The 21,215-nt window shown below is 36.3% G+C and overlaps 1 protein-coding gene and 1 non-coding gene across 2 annotated transcripts; one reads left to right on the forward strand and one right to left on the reverse strand.

Annotated features, from left to right (window-relative positions):
- Positions 1-13,135: 13,135 nt before the first annotated feature.
- On the reverse strand, positions 13,136-13,242 carry LOC126796540 (small nucleolar RNA R71). The gene has a single exon (XR_007672383.1). It is a non-coding gene; the product is annotated as a small nucleolar RNA R71 (small nucleolar RNA).
- Positions 13,243-14,035: 793 nt separating this feature from the next.
- Positions 14,036-18,091, forward strand: LOC126795542 (uncharacterized). The gene is made up of 7 exons (XM_050522361.1): positions 14,036-14,437; positions 14,689-14,885; positions 15,744-15,808; positions 17,118-17,220; positions 17,332-17,428; positions 17,561-17,754; positions 17,947-18,091. Exons 1-7 carry the CDS (start codon positions 14,036-14,038, stop codon positions 18,089-18,091), a joined length of 1,203 nt encoding a protein of 400 aa, XP_050378318.1.
- Positions 18,092-21,215: the final 3,124 nt, after the last annotated feature.

A 21,215-nucleotide genomic window follows, 5' to 3' on the forward strand; every position in this document is an offset into this window, starting at 1 on the left:
CAATTTTAATAAGCCCAACATTTAATTATTTTGATGTAAACATGACATACCATATCCAAAAGTTTGCTTCCCTCAACCTTCTATCGGCTCGACCACTTCGTTGTTTGAATTAGCACGTTTAAGTGCATTCATATATTCTGGTCTTGCTCGTTTTGCAATCTGTTCCTCTTCAATTCGAAGATCTTCTTACTTCTTATCTTGCTCCCTCTTCTCAGCCAAGCTCCAATCTTTCAAGCAATAAGAGCTTGTAGTGCTTGGGTTTATACACGCCCTCTTCTTGGATACTATTCTTCCACAGCACTAAATGCAGCTTCTGAAGCCACAATGAAGGCTGTAACAGATAGCAAGTCATGAGCTATCAAAGAAAGCACTTGATACACTTCTTTATGAGATCTCCACCAACCTAAAATTTCAAATACCATACCACTCAGGAACTTCATATCAAGATAGTATTGCAAATCAAAACTTGAAGAAGGAGAAGTAGAAGTTGCATTCTTAGCCCTTTTAAAATCTCCTCAGCAAAGTCCTCATCTTCATCATTGGGTAAAACAACATAATCAGGTGCAGATGTAGACATATTTGAGCTTAAAGTAGTAGTGCTTTGGACTACTACATGCTGTTTGTAAATGTCATGCAACTCAAACAACTGATTCTTAAGACTAGAAATATTAGTATCAATTTCTCAATCAGCAATATTCATACTTTTCATCCATTGGCTAATTGCAAAAAATATATATCTAGGATCCAAAGCAGCTGCAAGACAAAATACATCAGGGAAACTTTTCCAATACATGTAAAATTTTGATTTCATGGCACCTAAAGCAGCAGCAATAATATGATAGCTAACATATTTATAAAAAGTTGCATTGATTCTTACCAAGCATGAAATAACACGACATGACGTCGAATAATACACACCACACAAGATTTTTGTTGAAGAATCAAAAACCTTTAAAAAGCGACAGACAATGCTAGAAATCAACCAATCTTCATTAGTGGGAAGTGGTAAAGTAGAATGACGACTAGATTGGTTTAGTTTTTGAATATAATGATTCAAAACAATCTTATACTTTTTCAGCTAATTGGAGCAATTCTATGAGGAACATCAATATCAATATTTCTCTTTGGCATATTCAAATCGTTACAACAGTTAACCCACAACTCATGTCTTTTACTAGATGAATTCATGCTCCTAACCATATTAGTGATTTTAACAACTGTTGGAGATAACAGATACAAACCATCTTGAACAATAAGATTCAAAATGTGAGCACTACATCACACATGAAAATATTTTTTTAAGGACGTAATTGACCATAAGAAAATCAGGGAGTAATGCAGCAATAACATCATTATTTGTGGCATTATCTAAAGATCTTGAAAAGATATTTTTCATGAATGCGCCAAGAAATCAACTCTTCATTTATGTGATTAGCAAGTGTCTCACCACTATGTGGGTACTCAATCATTTTAAAAGTAATGATTATTTTGTTCAAGTTTCATTTTTATCAATAAAATGAGCAGTTACAGACATATATCCCATATTAGCACGTGATGACCAACAATGAGAAGTCAAACTGATTTTGCCATTAAAACTTTCAAGTGTTTTGAGCAACTCATTTCTTTTTGCAATAAAGAGTTTCATCACATCCCTTTTACAAGTAGAAGCTGATAGTCCTCCATATTGAGGTGTAAAAGCTCTTTTGACTAACCCAGTAAAACTATGTGTGTCTACGAAAATAAAGGGATGTTCAGCTCTAATTACATAGTCAACTACTTCTTTTCTAGCAGTATCCTTATCGTAAGACCAATTTGCTATATTCCCACTAGAATCAGAACCTATTGCCTTTTGAGTCCTATAATGATGTGCTTGACCACCAACATAAGTGCCCTAATGCCTACGTAAATGTCTAGTTCCATTACTTCCTCCTCGTACCAACAATGTATTGCAAACACTACAGTTAACATATTTAACAATAACATTATCTTGAACAACTTCAACCTTTTCAAAAAAACTTCAAATATATTCTTATTTTACGGTATGAACTATAGGTAAATGAGGTTTAGGTTGTGGAGTTGTTGGTGGGTCTGTTGGGGTTGTTTGAGTCACTGAAGTTTGGATTTGGTCTATGGAAGTAGCAAGCAGGGGACTAGTTGTTGACTCAGCCATTTTATCCATGAAATTATTGAGAAATTAAGCAAACAAAACTCTTATCCACAACAATACAACAAGTACTTACACTACAATGTTAGGAGAAAGGTTTAGAGTTTACTTGAAGTTTAAGATATCAAAATGCAGGAGCAACCCCCATTGACCAGAAAACAAAGCTCATCCTCCTTCCAAGGCTTTAATTGCTCACATCTCTTCCACCGTTATATAAAAAAACAAAAAAAGCTTGGTAAGTATGTTGAATTATGCTTCTGAAAAAACTGAGAAGAGCCCACATATAATTTTGAAAATATTGATACTCATACCGGTCATTGATTTTCTGGAAAAATGAAAAGAAACTTTTTCACACGGTCATGTTTGGAAATCAAAATAGGTGGTTGGTGTTTATGTTTATTTATAGAGGTTAGGCAAGGAACTAGATTGCAACGGGCATATTTTTGGGTCTCAGTGTCTAACGGTAACTGATAAATTGGGGATTTGCGGATATGTGAACAACGGTAAACAAATTCAGTATAAACAAGCCCCAAAGACCAAATTAGAGTTCTAACAACAAATTATCTTCATATTTTCGAATAGGAACAAAATTACTTTATGAAAACCCAAGACCATTTCTTTTTCAGAGGATCATTTCAAGATATGTTGACATTATTGTCAACTAGATATATTTCTTCTTAGAAACCTATTTAAACCACAAAATCTATCAAAACATTAATCGTAAAAAATACTATGTGAGTAATTAGATATCAGTATCAGCCATAAAAGATTGAAAGGTTTGAACTTTGAACATGTGAGATTGTGAGCCAACCACACTCAAACCAAAGGCAGCCAAGTTAAAAAAATTGTCGTATTCACCAAAACAATTCATTCAAACAAAGAGTAGAGAAACCATGAATCCATGATATTCTGAAAAGTTAACTTGCTCTAACCTTCTCTTTCTCCCTGATAACAACTTAGTTATTCTCAAAAGTGGCTTTTCTCTTATGGTAGAATTCAACCTTAAACTCTTCAGCTTCCTCAACAGTAAGTGTGGCAACCGATTAAAAAAGTTGGTGTCGATGCCGATGCAAGGTCTTTGTGAGGCCTCAAAATTTCCTTAGCAACGAGGTCGGACTGAAGATGGAAGCGGAGAGATTGGATTGGAAGCAGAGGTGACGATGAGAAATTGGGAATATTGATAGTCAGAAAAAATACATAAGATGTGAATGATGAATGAAGTGGCGGGGGATAACCCACTGAATGTTAGATAGAGTTAATTAGATACCTACGATTTTGACAAAGTCCAGTAGTCCACTAAGACAATAGTGGGAAAAATATGCCTCATTTATTTGGGACGGGTTAATTAAGATTACCCAAAAGCCCAAATGGCCAATATCCTCACGGTCTCACTGCCCCATACTCCTATAGTACTATTATGTATCATGTATGTAATAATTAATAACTAAAATTAAAAATAAATTAAAATTATAGGGTAGGGTCGGGTATGGCTTTTAGGGCCGGGCTATAGGGTAGGGCCATGCTTCATTTCAACAACCCTTACCCTGTCCTAATCGAAAATGGCTTGGGCCCGCCTTTGCATTAGGACGGGTCGGGTCAAGCTTGGCCCTTTATTGTCGGGCGGGCCTTAGGGCTGAATAATGAGACCTAATTCATATTTATGAAATTATAAACTCATGTAATCTTATGGACTTTGTAATGTTCATTGTGACAACATAAATTATATAAATCTTTTTTATCATTAATGAAATGATTACTTAAATAACAAAGCGTCTTACAACAAACACAACAAGTGATGTTAAAAACGGTAATTAGGCTATGATTTTATTAATTACTTAAATTGAACTAAGGTACTAGGTTATGGACAATATTACAACAATTTCATTTTCAATATGATAAATTATTTTATTTTATATCATTAATATTAGATTACTAAAATGACTGTCCAATTTACCACAATGCATAATTATTGATGTCAAGACAGTAACATTTGTTCTACTTGTAGTAATTACTTTTGTAACTACATTATTTATAAGATTATCAATTATTTTACAATTTAAAGATGTTTGTGTTATGAAGATGATAAAACTAATATGAGACTAAAAAAATATACAAGTTGTAAGAGGGTGTTTTTGTGGTGCGACAAGGCCAAAAATCAATCGAGTAAAGGATCCAAGAACGATTTTGTTGTGATTGGTTTGACTGTAACAGCAGCAATTCACTTGTAACAGCAACGATTCACTTATAACGGTAGAGATTTGCTTAACCGTAACAACAACTATTTTCTATGCTTAACAAGAGTAACGAAGCTTACAGGAGGGGTGTGGTGAGGGAGTTGGATGTTTGTGAGTTCAGTAGAGATGAGATTGCATGATTTGGGTGAGGATTAAGGCAAGGTGGGTGATGGTTTGGGTATGAGAGATAAGACATGCTCTCTTGCTTGAAGTTACTGAGTTTTTTCTTCTTGGTTGGGATGAGCTCGCATCCCCTGTGGGTTGGAATCCCTTGGACTGAATCCACATGAATCCCCCCCCCCTCTTTGAAACAACAACCTTCTCTCTTTATGGTGGAGTTGGGAAGGGAATTTGAACCTTAAAAAACCAATGGTCCTCAAGGCTTCTCTTCATCTTGGATGTGTGGTCCATGGATAGGGGCGGTGATGGTAGGGATAGTTTGACACCTTGGTGCTGCTGTCACCAACCAAAGATCATGGGCTCCTTAAATCATGCTCAAAGGAAGTTGTGGGGATAGGAAATCAAAGGGATCTTATAAGATCTAAGTGTGATTGTCTTTCTCTGATTTTCTGGTGCTGCCGGAACTAACCAAGCACTAATCCCAGCAGCAAAAGTGGTAGAACGTGTTTGCCAAATGAGTATGAAGCAACTGAAATGGGAAATGAATATGGGTTATGTAATGGGTTTTGGGCCAAAAAAGGGTATTGGCTTTATTGGGTTGAAGATTCATTTCTCTACTAGCCCAATGTCGAATTTAAAGCCACATAATGCATGAACTTTGGTTTCCAAGCCAAAATTTATTTACGTGCTCTATTTCGACGATGGGTCTCACAAGCTCCGTTTCCTTCCATACCACGACCCTCGTGTAAGCCCCAAAGCGTAGCTTGGGTCTATGAGAATTTGCATGACGTGTTTTAATTTATGCTTGCCTTGATATTAAGCTTGGCGTGATTTTAGGACCGTTAATTTGGTTCTTCGCATGTCAGGCCTTGACTTTGGGGTTGTGGAAAAAGAGGCATCAACATTAGCCCCCTTGATTATATTGGCCATGAAAGCACGAGAATGGGCGAGATAATCAATGATAAATAGTAGGTCCCATAACATAGATGAGTGTAGCACACTAGCATGAAGCGTCACCTCTTAGCTAAACTTAGCAGACTTGTTTCTTCATCTCTTCGACGCCGGTTATCATCTTTCCTTGAATAGCTCAACTGTCTCGCCTATGGAATTCATCTGCTGGGTTTCTAGTAGTTTGATTACGTTAGGTCTCCTATGTTGCTTGGTATACGCATCTCCTTCACTGGTTTCTCTATCTTCTAGTGGGACGAACGAGCGAGCGTCACACAATTAACCCTGTAAAATGTCATCGTTAGTATAGAATAAGCATGGATCGTTCAGTCCGGGGAATCGAAGGGAACTCTAAACTATTAGTGTTAACAAATAATGGGGGGTTTGAGATTGATTATTAAATACTAAAATAAAACCTAAATTATTATTTACATGATCGACTTCTCTTTACCAAACTAAACCAAATTCACCAATGCACTACATAATTACAAGTTTGGTTCTATCATGCATTCTAATTCATCTGATTACATACTTTTAGACACCAATACAATTAGAGCCTTAGGGGAACATCTAGCCTAGTCATGCAAGATTTATATTGATGTTTAGGTTGACTTAGGGCCTCACCTAAATTACATGGAATCAAGTTTAACAACACTCAGGGTAGAAATCCAACAAGATTACATTTAAGCACCAAATCTTTGTTGGAGACATGATTCACGGTGGCGTCACTCACTATGGGGTACATGTAAATTTCCAAAATTTCCCACTTTAATTAACACAAACCGAACCTACTTAGGACATGATTCGATTTGTGTCGATATGGATGATGAAGATAACACTCAAATAAAATCTTAGAGACTGCATTCAAGCACTAAATTCATATGCATATATCTGAAAATTATCTAAGAGAAAGTAAAAGGAGAGTAGAACATAACAATAGAAATACAAACTTCAATAATTATAAGAACATAGATTCGGCATAGTTTCAAAAACATATCAAATACAATCTGAAAATTTTAAAACAAATACAAAATCAATACTTCTACATAAACAACTTACAATCTTCATAGACAAAGAATTGTAGATTAACACAAATAAACGAAGCCATGAAGATGAGTTGCGAGAATCACACGTTGTAGGAACCTTAGAGGTACAGTTGCAACAGGTGAAACTCGGTGGAGATGATGATGATTTTGGGGTGGACTGCTTGGCTAATTTGTGAGGGAAGTTTATGGTGGTGTTTTGGTAGAGTTTTGGCTCTTGAATGCTAAGGAGAAATGATGATTTTTCTTTGTGAATGATGTGCTATTTATAGAAAAGTTTTGGCTCCTTGAATATTATTGCTTGGACTTTTTCTCCTTAATTTCTTTCACTTATTTTTGTCATTGGTGGGTGCAATCTCCTTTAATAAATTCTTTAATTTTCTCATTCTTAGGTGTCTCATTCTTTCTCTCTTGCATTATCTCTTTTTCTTTCTCTTTTTTTCTTTCACTTATTTTTGTCATTGGTGGGTGCAATCTCATTTGATCAATTCCTTCTTCTTCCCCTTTTTAGGTGTCTCATTTTTTTTTATTTTCCTCATTTGCTTCACTTTTCCTCTATTTTTTTCCTTCATTGTAGCTATACAATCTCATCTTAAAAATCTGAAAATAATAAAAGAAAATAATAAGGACAAGTAAGTTACGGAGTACAAAAGTACGATTAGGAAAGTTACGGAATACGAGTTTCAGTTCAAGTAGGATTTTCCCAAATGGTACGTTTCCTAGTCTAAAAAGGATTCATAATGCAAGTAGGATTCTCAATATATCACAAATGTTATAGAAATGCCGATTAATGAAGACTCCTAATTTAACTAGATTTCCTTGTTACACAAGGAATCCTATTCTAAATAAGACTCTCGAAAATTTTTATGTTTTCAACATGTTTTAACACCAAAATACAACCAATGTCACCATAGACTCCTAACTCGACTATATGAATTAATACTACAACAATAAGAGCTAATAAAAGTACAATTGGAAGTAAAAACATGTTCAGAACATCGTGATAGTAGCACAAAGTGTGACGTTCTTAATGCGTTTATGCCCTATTCTTACTCTTTGTTACCTCTTATTTAGTATATTTTGGTTTCTTTTGTATGAATAAGTGTCTAGGTAGAGTTTATATCGATTATGAGTGAATTGGTGATGAAATCGTGCTAAGTGTTAAGAATCCTTGTTGAGATATGAGTCCTTGTTCGAGTAGGATTCATCATTTCATATTTCTTTCTTTCTAACGTACTTATTCTTATTAGGAAATACAAATCTAGGTTGGAGAATGAAAGAGATCCTAGTTTCACAAGGAAAGAGAATAAGATATGCACTTAAAAGCCCAATCCATGCAAGAATCAAAATGATATCAAGAATCGTAGTCCAACTTCGACGGGGTCCCTTAGATAGTTCCGATCGTAGAAGATGTACCATATATGGATAGAAAGTTGTGTGAGTCTAGTTTATGTAGGATTTGGAATCAAATTAATATCTTATTCCTACACGAAGATATGACTAGGGGTGTTAATCGGTTTGAATGGTTCGGTTTATAAGTGATACCGAACACCAAACCGTTCTATTTATTCGGTTTGGTTCGGTTTGGTTTTTCACTTTTTTTTTCAAAAACCAATTGTATTCGGTTTGGTTCGGTTTGGTTTTTCTCTGGTTTATATCGGTTTTTCTTTCGGTTATTTTGTAAAGAAAATCGGAGTTTCTTTACTTGTCTATCTACTTGATTCTTAACGAAATAAAAAGAACATGCGGACAGATTTGCAAAATTCTATTTACAAGATATAGTTGCTTCACAAATGCATACAATTGCAAAAAGCCACTAAACAAGTTATACCACATTAGTAGGCATGTTGTCGTTCCAATATCTAAAATTCAAAATATTAAATTTTGACCGTCAGATGTGATCAGCATATTTAAATAAGGATATGGTAAAAAATTCATCTAATGTTGATAATATTTGGGTCTCGATCGATGTGGTCAACATTAACTTAATTTCATCTAATTAAGTGAATTTGTTCTTACCTCCTCCTTCTTAACTAGTTTTGGTGGATTTTTTCATGCACACACTCTCACATATATGTGATGTAGCAGCTCGTGTAAAATTTTCAAAAATTTTACGTTCCAGGGATAAGGCTACCCATAGGTGATAATAAGCGTAAAAAGGGTTGACCGCCTCGATCGGGACACAAACGTTATCGAAAATATGTGATTTTTTTACCATAACCATATTTCACTATACGTAATGCATCATGCGGACAAATTTGCAAAATTCTATTTATAAGATATAGTTGCTTCACAACTGCATATATTTGCAATAAGACCACTAAATAAGTTATACCACATTAGTAGACATGTTGTGGTTCCAATATCTAAAATTCAAATTATGAAATTTCGACCGTCGGATGTGATCAGCATATATAAATACATATATGGTAAAAAATTCACCGAATTTTGATAAAGTTTGGGTCTCGATCGATGTGGTCAACATTAACTTAATTTCATCTAATTAAGTGAATTTGTTCTTACCCCCTCCTTCTTGACTAGTTTTGGTGGATTTTTTCAAGCACACACTCTCACATATATGTGATGTAGCAGCTTGTGTAAAATTTTCAAAAATTTTACGTTCCATGGATAAGGTTACCCATAGGTGATAATAAGCATAAAAAAGGTTGACCGCCTCGATCGGGACACAAACGTTATCGAAAATATGTGATTTTTTTACCATAACCATATTTCACTATACGTAACGCATCATGCGGACAAATTTGCAAAATTCTATTTATAAGATATAGTTGCTTCACAACTGCATACATTTGCAATAAGACCACTAAACAAGTTATACCACATTAGTAGACATGTTGTGGTTCCAATATCTAAAATTCAAATTATGAAATTTCGACCGTCGGATGTGATCAGCATATATAAATACATATATGGTAAAAAATTCACCGAATTTTGATAAAGTTTGGGTCTCGATCGATGTGGTCAACATTAACTTAATTTCATCTAATTAAGTGAATTTGTTCTTATCCCCTCCTTCTTGACTAGTTTTGGTGGATTTTTTCATGCAAACACTCTCACATATATGTGATGTAGCAGCTCGTGTAAAATTTTCAAAAATTTTACGTTCCAGGGATAAGGCTACCCATAGGGGATAATAAGCGTAAAAAGGGTTGACCGCCTCGATCGGGACACAAACGTTATCGAAAATATGTGATTTTTTTACTATAACCATATTTCACTATACGTAACACATCATGCGGACAAATTTGCAAAATTCTATTTATAAGATATAGTTGCTTCACAACTGCATACATTTGCAAAAAGACCACTAAACAAGTTATACCACATTAGTAGACATATTGTGGTTCCAATATCTAAAATTCAAATTATGAAATTTCGACCGTCGGATGTGATCAGCATATATAAATACAGATATGGTAAAAAATTCACCAAATTTTGATAAATTTGGGTCTCGATCGATAACATATTTAATTATGTATATTAAAAATATCTATAAATAATATAATTTCTTTATAATATATATATATTCGGTTTTTCGGTTCGGTTTCGGTTTTCAAACGTCCCAAACCAAAACCACACCAAATCTTTCGGTTTGGTGCGGTTTTTTTGCGGTTTGGTGCGGTTTTTTTTTTCTTCGGTTTTTTTCGGTTATGGTTCGGTTATGGTTCGGTTTTTTTTCGGTTTTCGGTTTTCAATTAACACCCCTAGATATGACCGAATCATTACTCGGAGCTCCAGTGGGCTCGGCAGAATTATCTCAGCCATTGATTTGCTTTTGATCCAAGGGTTGTGAGGGAAACATGGGACCTTGTTTCTCCTACATATAGAGCACAAATCTATATCAGAATCACAATAAATTCCTGCACCAAAGAATGTCAAAGAAGACATGCAGCAAATTAATGAGAAGAGGTAAGAAAAATCAAACAATGCTGCAACAATTAAGACTCTTGTTGCCTCCCTAATTCAAATGAAGAAATTTGTGCAAAAGAAATCAACATTAAAAGAGAAAGAAGATATGCAATTAATGTTTAATCCTTATAGAAATCAGAATTCGGGCAGTGCAGATCATCCAACTTTGACGGGTTCCCCTGGACAGAACAAGGCACAAAGGTATGGCCAGAACAAGGCATAAAGGTCAGATCTGCCGAATTGAGAAAATCTAGGAAACCTCAACCAATTTAGTTTCAACTTTGTGGACTTTGTGGCCAGCCTCCATTGGGTTTGTTCCTCTATATATAGCACCTCATTTCCTCAGAAAAAAAATCATCAACTTTGCTCACAAAACTAGCCAAAGCTATGCCTTAAACACTACTTATCATCCTCAAAGCCATTCAAGCCGAAAACACCATCTTCCTTTCATTCCATTCGATCTAAAGCGCTACGCTTAGGATTGCCATTCAAGTTGAAGCCGTGCTGCCTTGTTTCCGTTAAGGAGATTTACAAAGTGTAACTCGTTACTTCTTCACTTATGTTTTCGGTTTGGATTCATTGTGTGATGTTGTGCTTATGTTTTTGGCTAGTTTCAAATTTGTGGAATACTCTCATGAAGTTTACAATTTTGCAGGATGTTATAAAGTAGTTCTGATTTCGTTTTCTATGATTTCTATGTAGATGTTGTGAGTTTATAATTCAATGATTTAATGATTCTCTTTCTTGTGCGTTAACTATATGTAATTTAAGGCTCTAAGTTAGTTTTACAAATAAGATTCTTAAGTGTTTTTGTTAACTTGTTAAAGTAAGTGACATGCTTGACTTGTTAGTAATCACTAGGAATTAACCATGATCCGTTGTTATCTAAGATGCGCTAAGTAATTAGATAAGAAATGATTCAATAAAGTGGTAAGATTGAGAATGAGATGTTACCTTGTAATTTTTAAGCGCTAAGCTAGGATTACCAGGTCATGTTTCGAGTTAGGGATGCGCTAAGTAACCTAGCTCGGCATTAGGTTGTTGTTTGTTCAATAAATACTTGTCCGCTAAGGCTCGATGTTTGTATAGGATGAGATTATGATTTTGAAGCTACTTGTGACGTTTTGTTTGGTGATGTTTATGTGTTGGTTGGTTGATCACATGTATATATATTAGTTTAGGTTTATTTTCTATTTGTTCTAAAATATATCTCAAATTTTTTAAACTCTTATGTATTCGTTGTTAAATGTTTGTGATTCTTTACCCTGGTTGGATCTCCGGTTTGTGAACGATACCCTCTTGCTTTATACTACTAACGATGCTTACAGGGTTAATATTGATCTTGAGTAATTGAACCAATCAAATGGCGCTGTTGCCGGGGATCCATATTTATGGATCTCTAATCTTTTAATTTCGAATTCACTGTTCATATTGTAAATTTATATATACTTATCTTATTTTGTTGTAACATATAGTAAATATATCTTAGGTTGTTGTTTTAGTGATTGAGTGAATGATTGTTGTAGGTTGTAAATCGAACGGAATAGGTAAAGTCCATTTTGTTAATATTAGCCTTAACCCCTCATGTTTTCTTTCAAAGTTTTTGCATGAGGTTGAGGGCGGCTCTTATTAACACTTGGAGATTTTTCTAACACCCAAGTTTAAGTCCAGCTGAGTAAGGGGAACACTCTTTTATTACCCTAGTGCACGGGACCAAAATTGGATCTCAGAGAACTATTGACTGACATACATCTCGGTGATGGAGTCGATAGGGAGTTCGCTCTCCGTTCAATAAATGAGTCCTACCATGTTCACTATCTCTAATTGAGTTATACGGCATTCTGAAACAAATACTTGATATTGTGTCTAGACATCCATACTTAGGCCGCACGTCCACCTTGGTTTACAACTTAGAATCAATTGATCATTCAATCATTGAAATAGCAAAAAGAACTTGTGAATTGTATGAACTTTGTAATCGTAAAGAACTAACTTTGTAACATGACAACATAGTTGTCGTGCCTCTTCCATAAGTGTGCCGTGTATATGATAAAGGAATGGTACAATTTCTGTCTTCATTTTGTATTCTTCAATGCTCTAACCCTTTAACTTTTGTATTACAAGAATTATGCATGTCCGCAATATCTAAACAATTCAATCATAGAGATTTAAACAACTCTTTTACGAGTGGACCCTTAGATTTTTAATCATCTTCAAGCAATTCAATCTTGAACTCTTCACCTAGATCAGAAGAAGAAGAGGATCCTTTCTTTCCCTTCATCTTCAATTCAGAGACAGACACAATTGCGGACCATGACCTAGTTCTTGTCGGTGCTCCAATGGCACTCAAGAATACTTTCATCCCCACCACTCCTGAATCACCTTCATGTATTGCTTTCACTCCACCTAATGAAGTCAACTTCTCCATTCCGGTTCAATTGCTTGGGCAACTGCCTAAGTACTCTGGTTCCTCAATGAAAGACCCTAATGTTCACCTTAGGGAGTTCTTGGACATTTGCAAGCTCCAATCGATTCATCATCTGTCTCAAGAAGGTTTAAGGTTATTTTTGTTTCCATTTACCCTTAAGGACGATGCTAAGCGTTGGTTGTACTCTCTGCCTCCGGGAATCATTACCACATGGGACGAAATGACTAGGAAGTTCTTAAAACAATTCTTCCCTGCTCAACTCACGAAAAGACTAAGGAGGGAGATTTAGAACTTCACTCAAAAGGATGGTGATTCACTCTATAAGGCATGAGAGGAATTTCAGGAGCTACAAAGAAAGTGCCCTCACCATGGTATTTCGTTGGATGACTTGGTGCAATTCTTCTATGAAGTACTCGACGCTACTAACAAGAGTATGGTGGATTCGGCATGTGGCTGCACATTCATAAACAAGACCAGTCAAGAAGCTTACACCTTGATTGATGACTTGGCCGACAACAATCGCCAATTTAGTTCTAAGGAGAAGAGAGGAAGCAAGAGCCGTGGGGTGTATGACGTTGATACAAGGAATCAAATGGCTACTTTAGAAAGAAAGCTTGACGTTCTTGTCAAGGCATTCAATGGTTCGAGCATCAACGCTCAAGCGTGTGGCATTTGTTCCTTCAAGGACCACACCACCGAGAATTGTCCAAATGGTGCAATGACTGAAGAGGAGTTGAACTTCATGGGGCAACAAAGGCCTAGATATGATCCTTATTCGAACACATACAATCCTGGACTTAGAGACCATCCCAACTTTCATTGGAACAACAATGCTCAACCGTCCAATGCTCAAGGTCAAAGACCTCGTCCTTCAGGTTTGTTTGTGCAGCCTCAGGTACCTCAAGGTTCTGTTCCCTTTAACTCTAATGTTCATGGTTCGAATAATACATCTGCACTTAACTATGATGAACTTTTGAAGTCCCTTGCTCAAGGGCAACAAAATTTAAACTCTGCTACTCAAGCTTTAGTTACTGGTCAACAAGCTCATTCTAAAGACACAACCAAGCTTAAGAAGCAGATGAGACAAGTGATCGACTTCATGGGCAAGATCCATGAGGGAAGTAAGTTGCCAAGCTAAACCGAGCCAAATCCAAATATGAAGGCCATAATGACAAGAAGTGGCTGGCTCTTAGATGCTCCATTACAGCCAATCAAGAAGGTCATGCCTTCTAAGGACAAAGAGGCCGAGAATTTCAATGCAAATGACCTAGAGAAGGACCCTGCCTCCTCTAAGGTCAATGATGTCGTGCATGAGATAAGTAAGGATCCTAACTCTAGTGGTTTGGTTTCAACTAATGTTCTTCCTCGTGTCCCCTTCCCCAATAGATTCGCAAAGAAGAAGAATGATGACTTTGATCAAGCCATGCTCAACATCTTTAAGAGGGTAGAAGTGAACATGCCTCTCATTGAATGCATTCAACAAATCCCGAAGTACGCTAAGTTTCTAAAAGAGTTGTGCACCAATAAGAGGATGACTCGAGAAAAGGAAGTGGTCACAATGAATGAGATGGTCTCACCCATGCTCCAAATGAAGCTACTACCTAAGTCAAGGATCCAGGGAGTTTTTCTACCCCTTGTACAATCTGTAACACAAAATTTCATAAGCTAATGCTAGACTTAGGAGCATCGATCAATGTAATGTCTTACTACATTTATGCTAACTTTGGTCTAGGAGATTTGAAAAAAGATAGTGTGGTTATCCGATTAGCTGATTGTTCAAACAAAGTCCCTTTGGGCTATGTTGAATATGTTCTTGTGCAGGTTTCGAGCTTGATATTCTCTGCGGACTTCTATGTCCTTGACATGGAGCCAACTGAAGCAGATGACAATGAGGTCCCTATTCTATTGGGGTGTCCCTTTATAAGGACTGCAAGAACGAAGATTGATGTGTTTAGTGGATCACTCACCTTTGCGTTCGACGGTGAAGTGATTAGCTTCAACATCTTTGAAACCATGAGGTATCCCCTTTCGGAATTAAGTGATTGTTTTTCGGTTGATGTTCTTGATTCCCTTGCAGATAACTATCTAGATACCTGGGCACATGACGAGTTGGCACTCACCATTGCCCACGGGGTCGGATTTGCAAGTGATGGCTCCAACGTTTCTAAGTTGGAAGCCAATGATGCTATGCTATCTTTTGTACTAGAGAACGTGGCCTCTCTTGAGGTTTTGCCACGTGAGGTAATTTATGTCTCTCCTAGTCCAATTCTCCTAACCACTAACAAGAATCTTCCTTCTGTGGTGCAAGCCCCAAAGCTTGATCTTAAGGTTCTTCCAGACCACTTGAAGTATGCGTTTTTGGGAGATGAGGATACATTGCCAATGATCATTTCATCTGCACTTAACGAGGAACAAGAGGAGAGATTGATTGAAGTGTTGAAGAGACACAAGACGGCCATAAAATGGACACTAGCCGACATCAAGGGAATCAACCCTACAATGTGTGTCCATCGAATTTTACTTGAAGATGGTGCTAAACCGACCAAGGAGAGTCAGAGACGTCTTCACCCACCAATGATGCAAGTTGTCAAAGACGAGATCACTAAGTTACATGATTGTGGCGTCATCTATACTATTTCGGATAGTAGGTGGATCTTCCCCATTCAAGTTGTGCCAAAGAAGTCCGGAATCACGGTGGTGAAGAACAAAGATAACGAGTTAGTGCCTCAAAAGACAGTGACTGGTCACCGTGTGTGTATCGACTATAGGAAGCTTAATTCTACAACAAGGAAGGATCATATGTCATTGCCATTCATTGATTAAATGCTTAAGAGGTTAGCTGATCATTCTTTCTATTGTTTTCTTGATGGATATAGTGGATACAATCAGATTAGTGTTATGGAGGAAGATCAAGAAAAGACTACATTCACATGCCCTTTTGGTACGTTTGCTTATTGTCGCATGCCTTTGGTTTATGCAACACTCCAGGTACGTTTCAACGTTGTATGTATCACATTTTCTCTGAGTATATTGGTTCTAAAATTAAAGTTTTCATGGATGACTTTTCTGTTTATGGTGAGAATTTCGACACATGTTTAGAGAATGTGGAACTTGTGCTTAGACGTTGTGAAGAAACTAACTTGGTTTTGAATTGGGAAAATGTCATTTTATGGTTACGCAAGGCATTGTCTTAGGCCATATTGTTTCATCTAAAGGAATTGAGGTTGATAAGTCTAAAATAGATCTTGTGCATCACTTAGCCCTCCCCATAACTGTGAGGGATGTTCGATCGTTTCTTGGACATGCAGATTTCTATCGTAGGTTTATCAAGGACTTTTCCAAGATTGTGAGACCATTGCTTCAAAAGGACGTTCCATTTCACTTTGATGATGATTGCAAGCATGCATTTGAGACTTTGAAGAAACTTTTAACGTCGGCACCGATCATGGCACCGCCGGATTGGTCATTGCCGTTTGAATTGATGTGTGATGCCTCCGACTATGCAGTTGGAGCTGTGCTAGGGCAGAGGAAGGAAAAGCAGCCTTATGCCATTTACTATGCCTCTCGAACGCTCAATGATGCTCAATAGAACTACACCACAACCGAAAAAGAACTTTTTGCCGTGGTCTTTGCTTTAGATAAGTTTCATTCTTACTTACTTCAATCCAAAGTTATTGTTTACACTGACCATGCATCTTTGAAGTACTTAATGATGAAAAAGGATGCCAAACCGAGATTGATTCCATGGATTCTCTTACTCCAAGAGTTTGATCTCGAGATCATGGACAAGAAGGGAAGTGACAATGTTGTGGCGGACCATTTGAGCTATTTGATGAGAGATGCCGAACCCTTGGCCATTCAAGAGAGTTTTCCGGATGAGCAACTCTTTCGAGTTGAGGTAAGTGAGCCATGGTATGCATATATTGTGAATTATCTTGTTTCTAAGCAATTTCTGGATACTTTATCGCATGCTCAAAAGAATAGACTTAAAGCTTTAGCTAAGCATTACTTTTGGGATTAACCATACTTGTGGAAACATTGTGTTGATCAAATCATTAGGAGGTGTGTCCCTGAATCTAAACATCATTATATACTTACCTTTTGTCATTCTGAGTATGGTGGATGACATTTTGGTTCACGTATGACTGCTTTTAAGGTGTTGGAATGTGGTTTCTTTTGGCCTACGATCTTTAAAGATGCATATCAGTTTTGCATGACTTGTGATAGATGCCAACGCATGGGAAACATAGGTTCTAGAGATCAAATGCTGATGCATCCTGTCTTGACTGTTGAACTATTTGATTGTTGGGGTATTGATTTCATGGGACCTTTTCCAAACTCTAATGGTTTTTTGTACATACTCGTTTGTGTTGATTATGTTTCGAAATAGGTGGAAGCAAAAGCCACCCGGACTAATGATTCTCAAGTTATTGCAGATTTCCTTCGTTCTAACATTTTCTCTAGGTTTGGTATGCTAAGAGTAATCATTAGTGATGGAGGATCTCATTTTTACAACCGGACCATTGAGGCATTGTTGAGGAAATATGGTATCAAGCATAAGGTTGCTACGCCTTATCACCCCCAAACAAGTGGACAAGTTGAACTATCTAATCGAGAGATCAAGATAATTTTAGAGAAATCAGTTGGACCATCACACAAAGATTGGTCTCAATGATTAGATGATACTCTATAGGCTTATAGAACCGCATACAAGACTCCTCTTGGAATGTCACCGTTTCGATTAGTCTATGGCACGGCGTGCCATCTACCTGTGGAGCTTGAGCATAATGCATGGTGGGCTGTGAAGAATTTTAACATGGACATTGACGAGACCGGATTGCATAGGAAATTGCAATTGCATGAGCTTGAAGAGATTCGAAATGAAGCGTATGATTTGGCTATAATTTATAAGGAAAAGACCAAATCGTTCCAAGATCGTATGATTAGGAAGAAACACTTTGTCGTTGGGCAGAAAGTTCTTTTGTTTCATTCTCGACTTAAGATGTTTCCGGGCAAGCTTCGTTCAAGGTGGCTTGGCCCATTTGTTATTACTCACATTTTTCCTTCTAGTGCTATCAGGATTAAGAGTGCAATGAATGGAAATGAGTTCACGGTCAATGGACATCGCGTGAAGCATACTATGAGAACTTTGTGGAGCATAACGTGGATGAGACTTCTCTCCTTGAACCTACGGAAAACAAGTGAATTTTTAGAGATAGTGTAGCCTTTGGACTATAAACTTAAGCCAATGAAGGAGCCATCAATGAGTGTTTGCATTTTCTTATCCCTTATCTGTTTTTAATTTTCATTGTTTATCAGACAATGTAAGTTTTAAGTGAGGGGTGGGGTATACATCATTCTTTGTATTCAATTGTTTGATATGTGTTTCGATTTTGTTGTTTTGATTTTGATTTTCGATTTTTAGTGTTACTTTCGATTTTAAGTTATTTTTGTTTTTTGTTTTTTGTTTAGTCTAAGTATGCCTTTATCTCTCTAGGATGAATTGATCTTTGAATGATTGGTTGATAGATGATCATGATATTGAATTGAACTTCATTGTTATTCGATGGTTAGTCGATGTATAGATTTTGTAGGAACATGTAGTAGATGAGGATTTTGAAACTTAGGTACATAATGAGCATGTTCTTTACTTGTTTGAATTCATGTAACCCTATGTGAGTTTCGAGTCATGTATGTGTTTTTCTTTGGAGAGTTTAATCTATCGTTTCTTGGCTATATAATCTTATTACATCTATTTTGATCAATTCATATGCCATAGAATTGCAATGAACTAGAGAATGCTAGAACTTACTTTGTGAAACTTTCAAAACATTTATCATAATATACTCTGATTTTGAAAATGATTGTTGGATCTTTTTAGGATTCCATCACTTTACACCAAAACGCCATATGCCTTATTTGAGCCATGCTTGGGACACCTTAGTATGAACCCACTTGAGCCTACGTTCAGCCTTTTCTTTCATTACCAACATGTTAATATCCTTTCTTAGTATAGTTATATCTCTACCCTTGTCTTTAAGACTTGGCATAGCCGATTCTTGGATGTTAATATGGAGTGATGATTCGATTCAAGTGTGGGGTTATGAATGTATGTATTTTTGCCGTATGAAATGGTGAAAAGAATCAAAGAATAGAAAGATGTCGTGAGAAGAAAAAAAATTACATGGACACGGCTTGAAAGAAAAAAAATATAAAGAAGTTACGCCACAGCTATATTTGATGTGAATTTGGAGTTGTGTTGTATTTGTTGAAGGCTCAATAATGTTATACTTTAGCATTTGTTCGTTTTCACAATGTTTAGAGTGAAGAATGAGTCCAACATAAAAAAATTGGCCCTTGTTTTATGGAGTATGTCGACATAAGGTGGATGATTTTTGCTCTGCTAAGTCTTGAAGATGACCATTGTGATTCATTTTACCTAAAAAATGATATCCTTACCGAGCCTAAGCCTACCTTTTATAAAGATCCGCATGATTCTTAAAATGAGTAGCTCTTGATTTGTGGAGTTTGTTTCATGAGTAAACATATGGTTTTAGTTCATTTGTGCATATGATTGGTATCTTTCATGAGGTTTTCAAATTCACTTTGTGTTCATAACTCTTATGTGTGAAAAACTTTTAAACATATGCCATGTTCTTGAGAGAAAAGCTTCGGAGTGCATATTCCTTTTGAGTTGAATTTTAAACTTGTTTTGAACATGTTGAGCTTAATATCACCTATGTTTCTGTCATGTCTTACTTGTTATGCGAGATCTCATGTTTATTAACCATTGAATTCATTCTATCTATTTCGATTAAGTGTTATTATTGATGCTATGAGTTTGAAGATCTATGAGACAAAATGTTGAAAGCATTATAGTTGAGTCGTTAGTTTAGTTGTATTGATTTTTGTTTTATCCTTTTGGTTTCCCTTTCTAGCGTTTCCTAAGGGACTAACAAAGTTGAAGTGTGAGGTTATTGATAGGAGCACAAATTGTGACGTTCTTAATGCATTTATGTCATATTCTTACTCTTCGTTACCTCTTATTTAGTATATTTTAGTTTCTTTTGTATGAATAAGTGTTTAGGTAAAGCTTATATCGATTATAAGTGAATTGATGATGAAATCGTGCTAAGTGTTAAGAATTCTTGTTGAGATATGATTCCTTGTTCGAGTAGGATTCATCCTTTCATATTTCTTTGTTTCTAACGTACTTATTCTTATTAGGAAATACAAATCCATGTTGGAGAAGGAAAGAAATCCTAGTTCCACAAGGAAAGAGAAGAAGATATGCACTTAAAAGCCCAATCCACGCAAGAATCAAAATGTTGTCAAGATTCGTAGTCCAACTTCGACGGGGTCCCTTGATAGTTCCGATCGAATTAGAAGATGTAGCATATATGGATAGAAATTTGTGTGAGTCTAGTTTATGTAGGATTTGGAATCAAATCAATATCTTATTCCTACACGGAGATATGACTGAATCATTACTCAGAGTTTCAGTGGGCTCGGCAGAATTATCTCAGCCATTGATTTGCTTTTGATCCAAGGGTTGTGAGGGAAACATGGGACCTTGTTTCTCCTACATATAGAGCACAAATCTATATCAGAATCACCATAAATTCCTGCACCAAAGAATGTCAAAGAAGACATGCAGCAAATTAATGTGAAGAGGTAAGAAAAATTAAACAATGCTGCAACAATTAAGACTCTTGCTACCTCCCTAATTCAAAGGAAGAAATTTGTGCAAAATAAATCAGCATTAAAAGAGGAAGAATATATGCAATTAATGTCAAATCCTTATAGAAATCAGAATTCTAACAGTGCAGATCATCCAACTTTAACGGAGTCCCCTGGAAAGCTCACAATGATTCAGAAAATGCATGATATATGGATGAAACGATATGGGAGTCTATTTTCAAATGCCATTGGAATCAGCTCAATATCTATTTTCTAGAGAAAGTTATGGCCAGAACAAGGCACAAAGGTCAGATCTGCCGAATTGAGAAAATCTAGGAAACCTCAACCAATTTGGTTTCAACTTTGTGGACTTTGTGGCCAGCCTCCCTTTGGTTTGTTCCTCTATATATAGCACCTCATTTCCACAGAAAAAAAAATCATCAACCTTGTTCACAAAACTAGCCAAAGCTCTGCCTTAAAACACTACTCATCATCCTCAAAGTCATTCAAGCCGAAAACACTATCTTTCTTTCATTCCATTCGATCCAAAGCGCTACGCCTAAGATTTCTATTCAAGTTGAAGCCATGCTGCCTTGTTTTGATACCGTTAAGGAGATATACAAAGTGTAACTCGTTACTTCTTCACTTATGTTTTCGGTTTGGATTCA

The sequence above is a fragment of the Argentina anserina genome, chromosome 5, assembly GCF_933775445.1.
Source record: "Argentina anserina chromosome 5, drPotAnse1.1, whole genome shotgun sequence".
Lineage (NCBI taxonomy): Eukaryota > Viridiplantae > Streptophyta > Magnoliopsida > Rosales > Rosaceae > Argentina > Argentina anserina.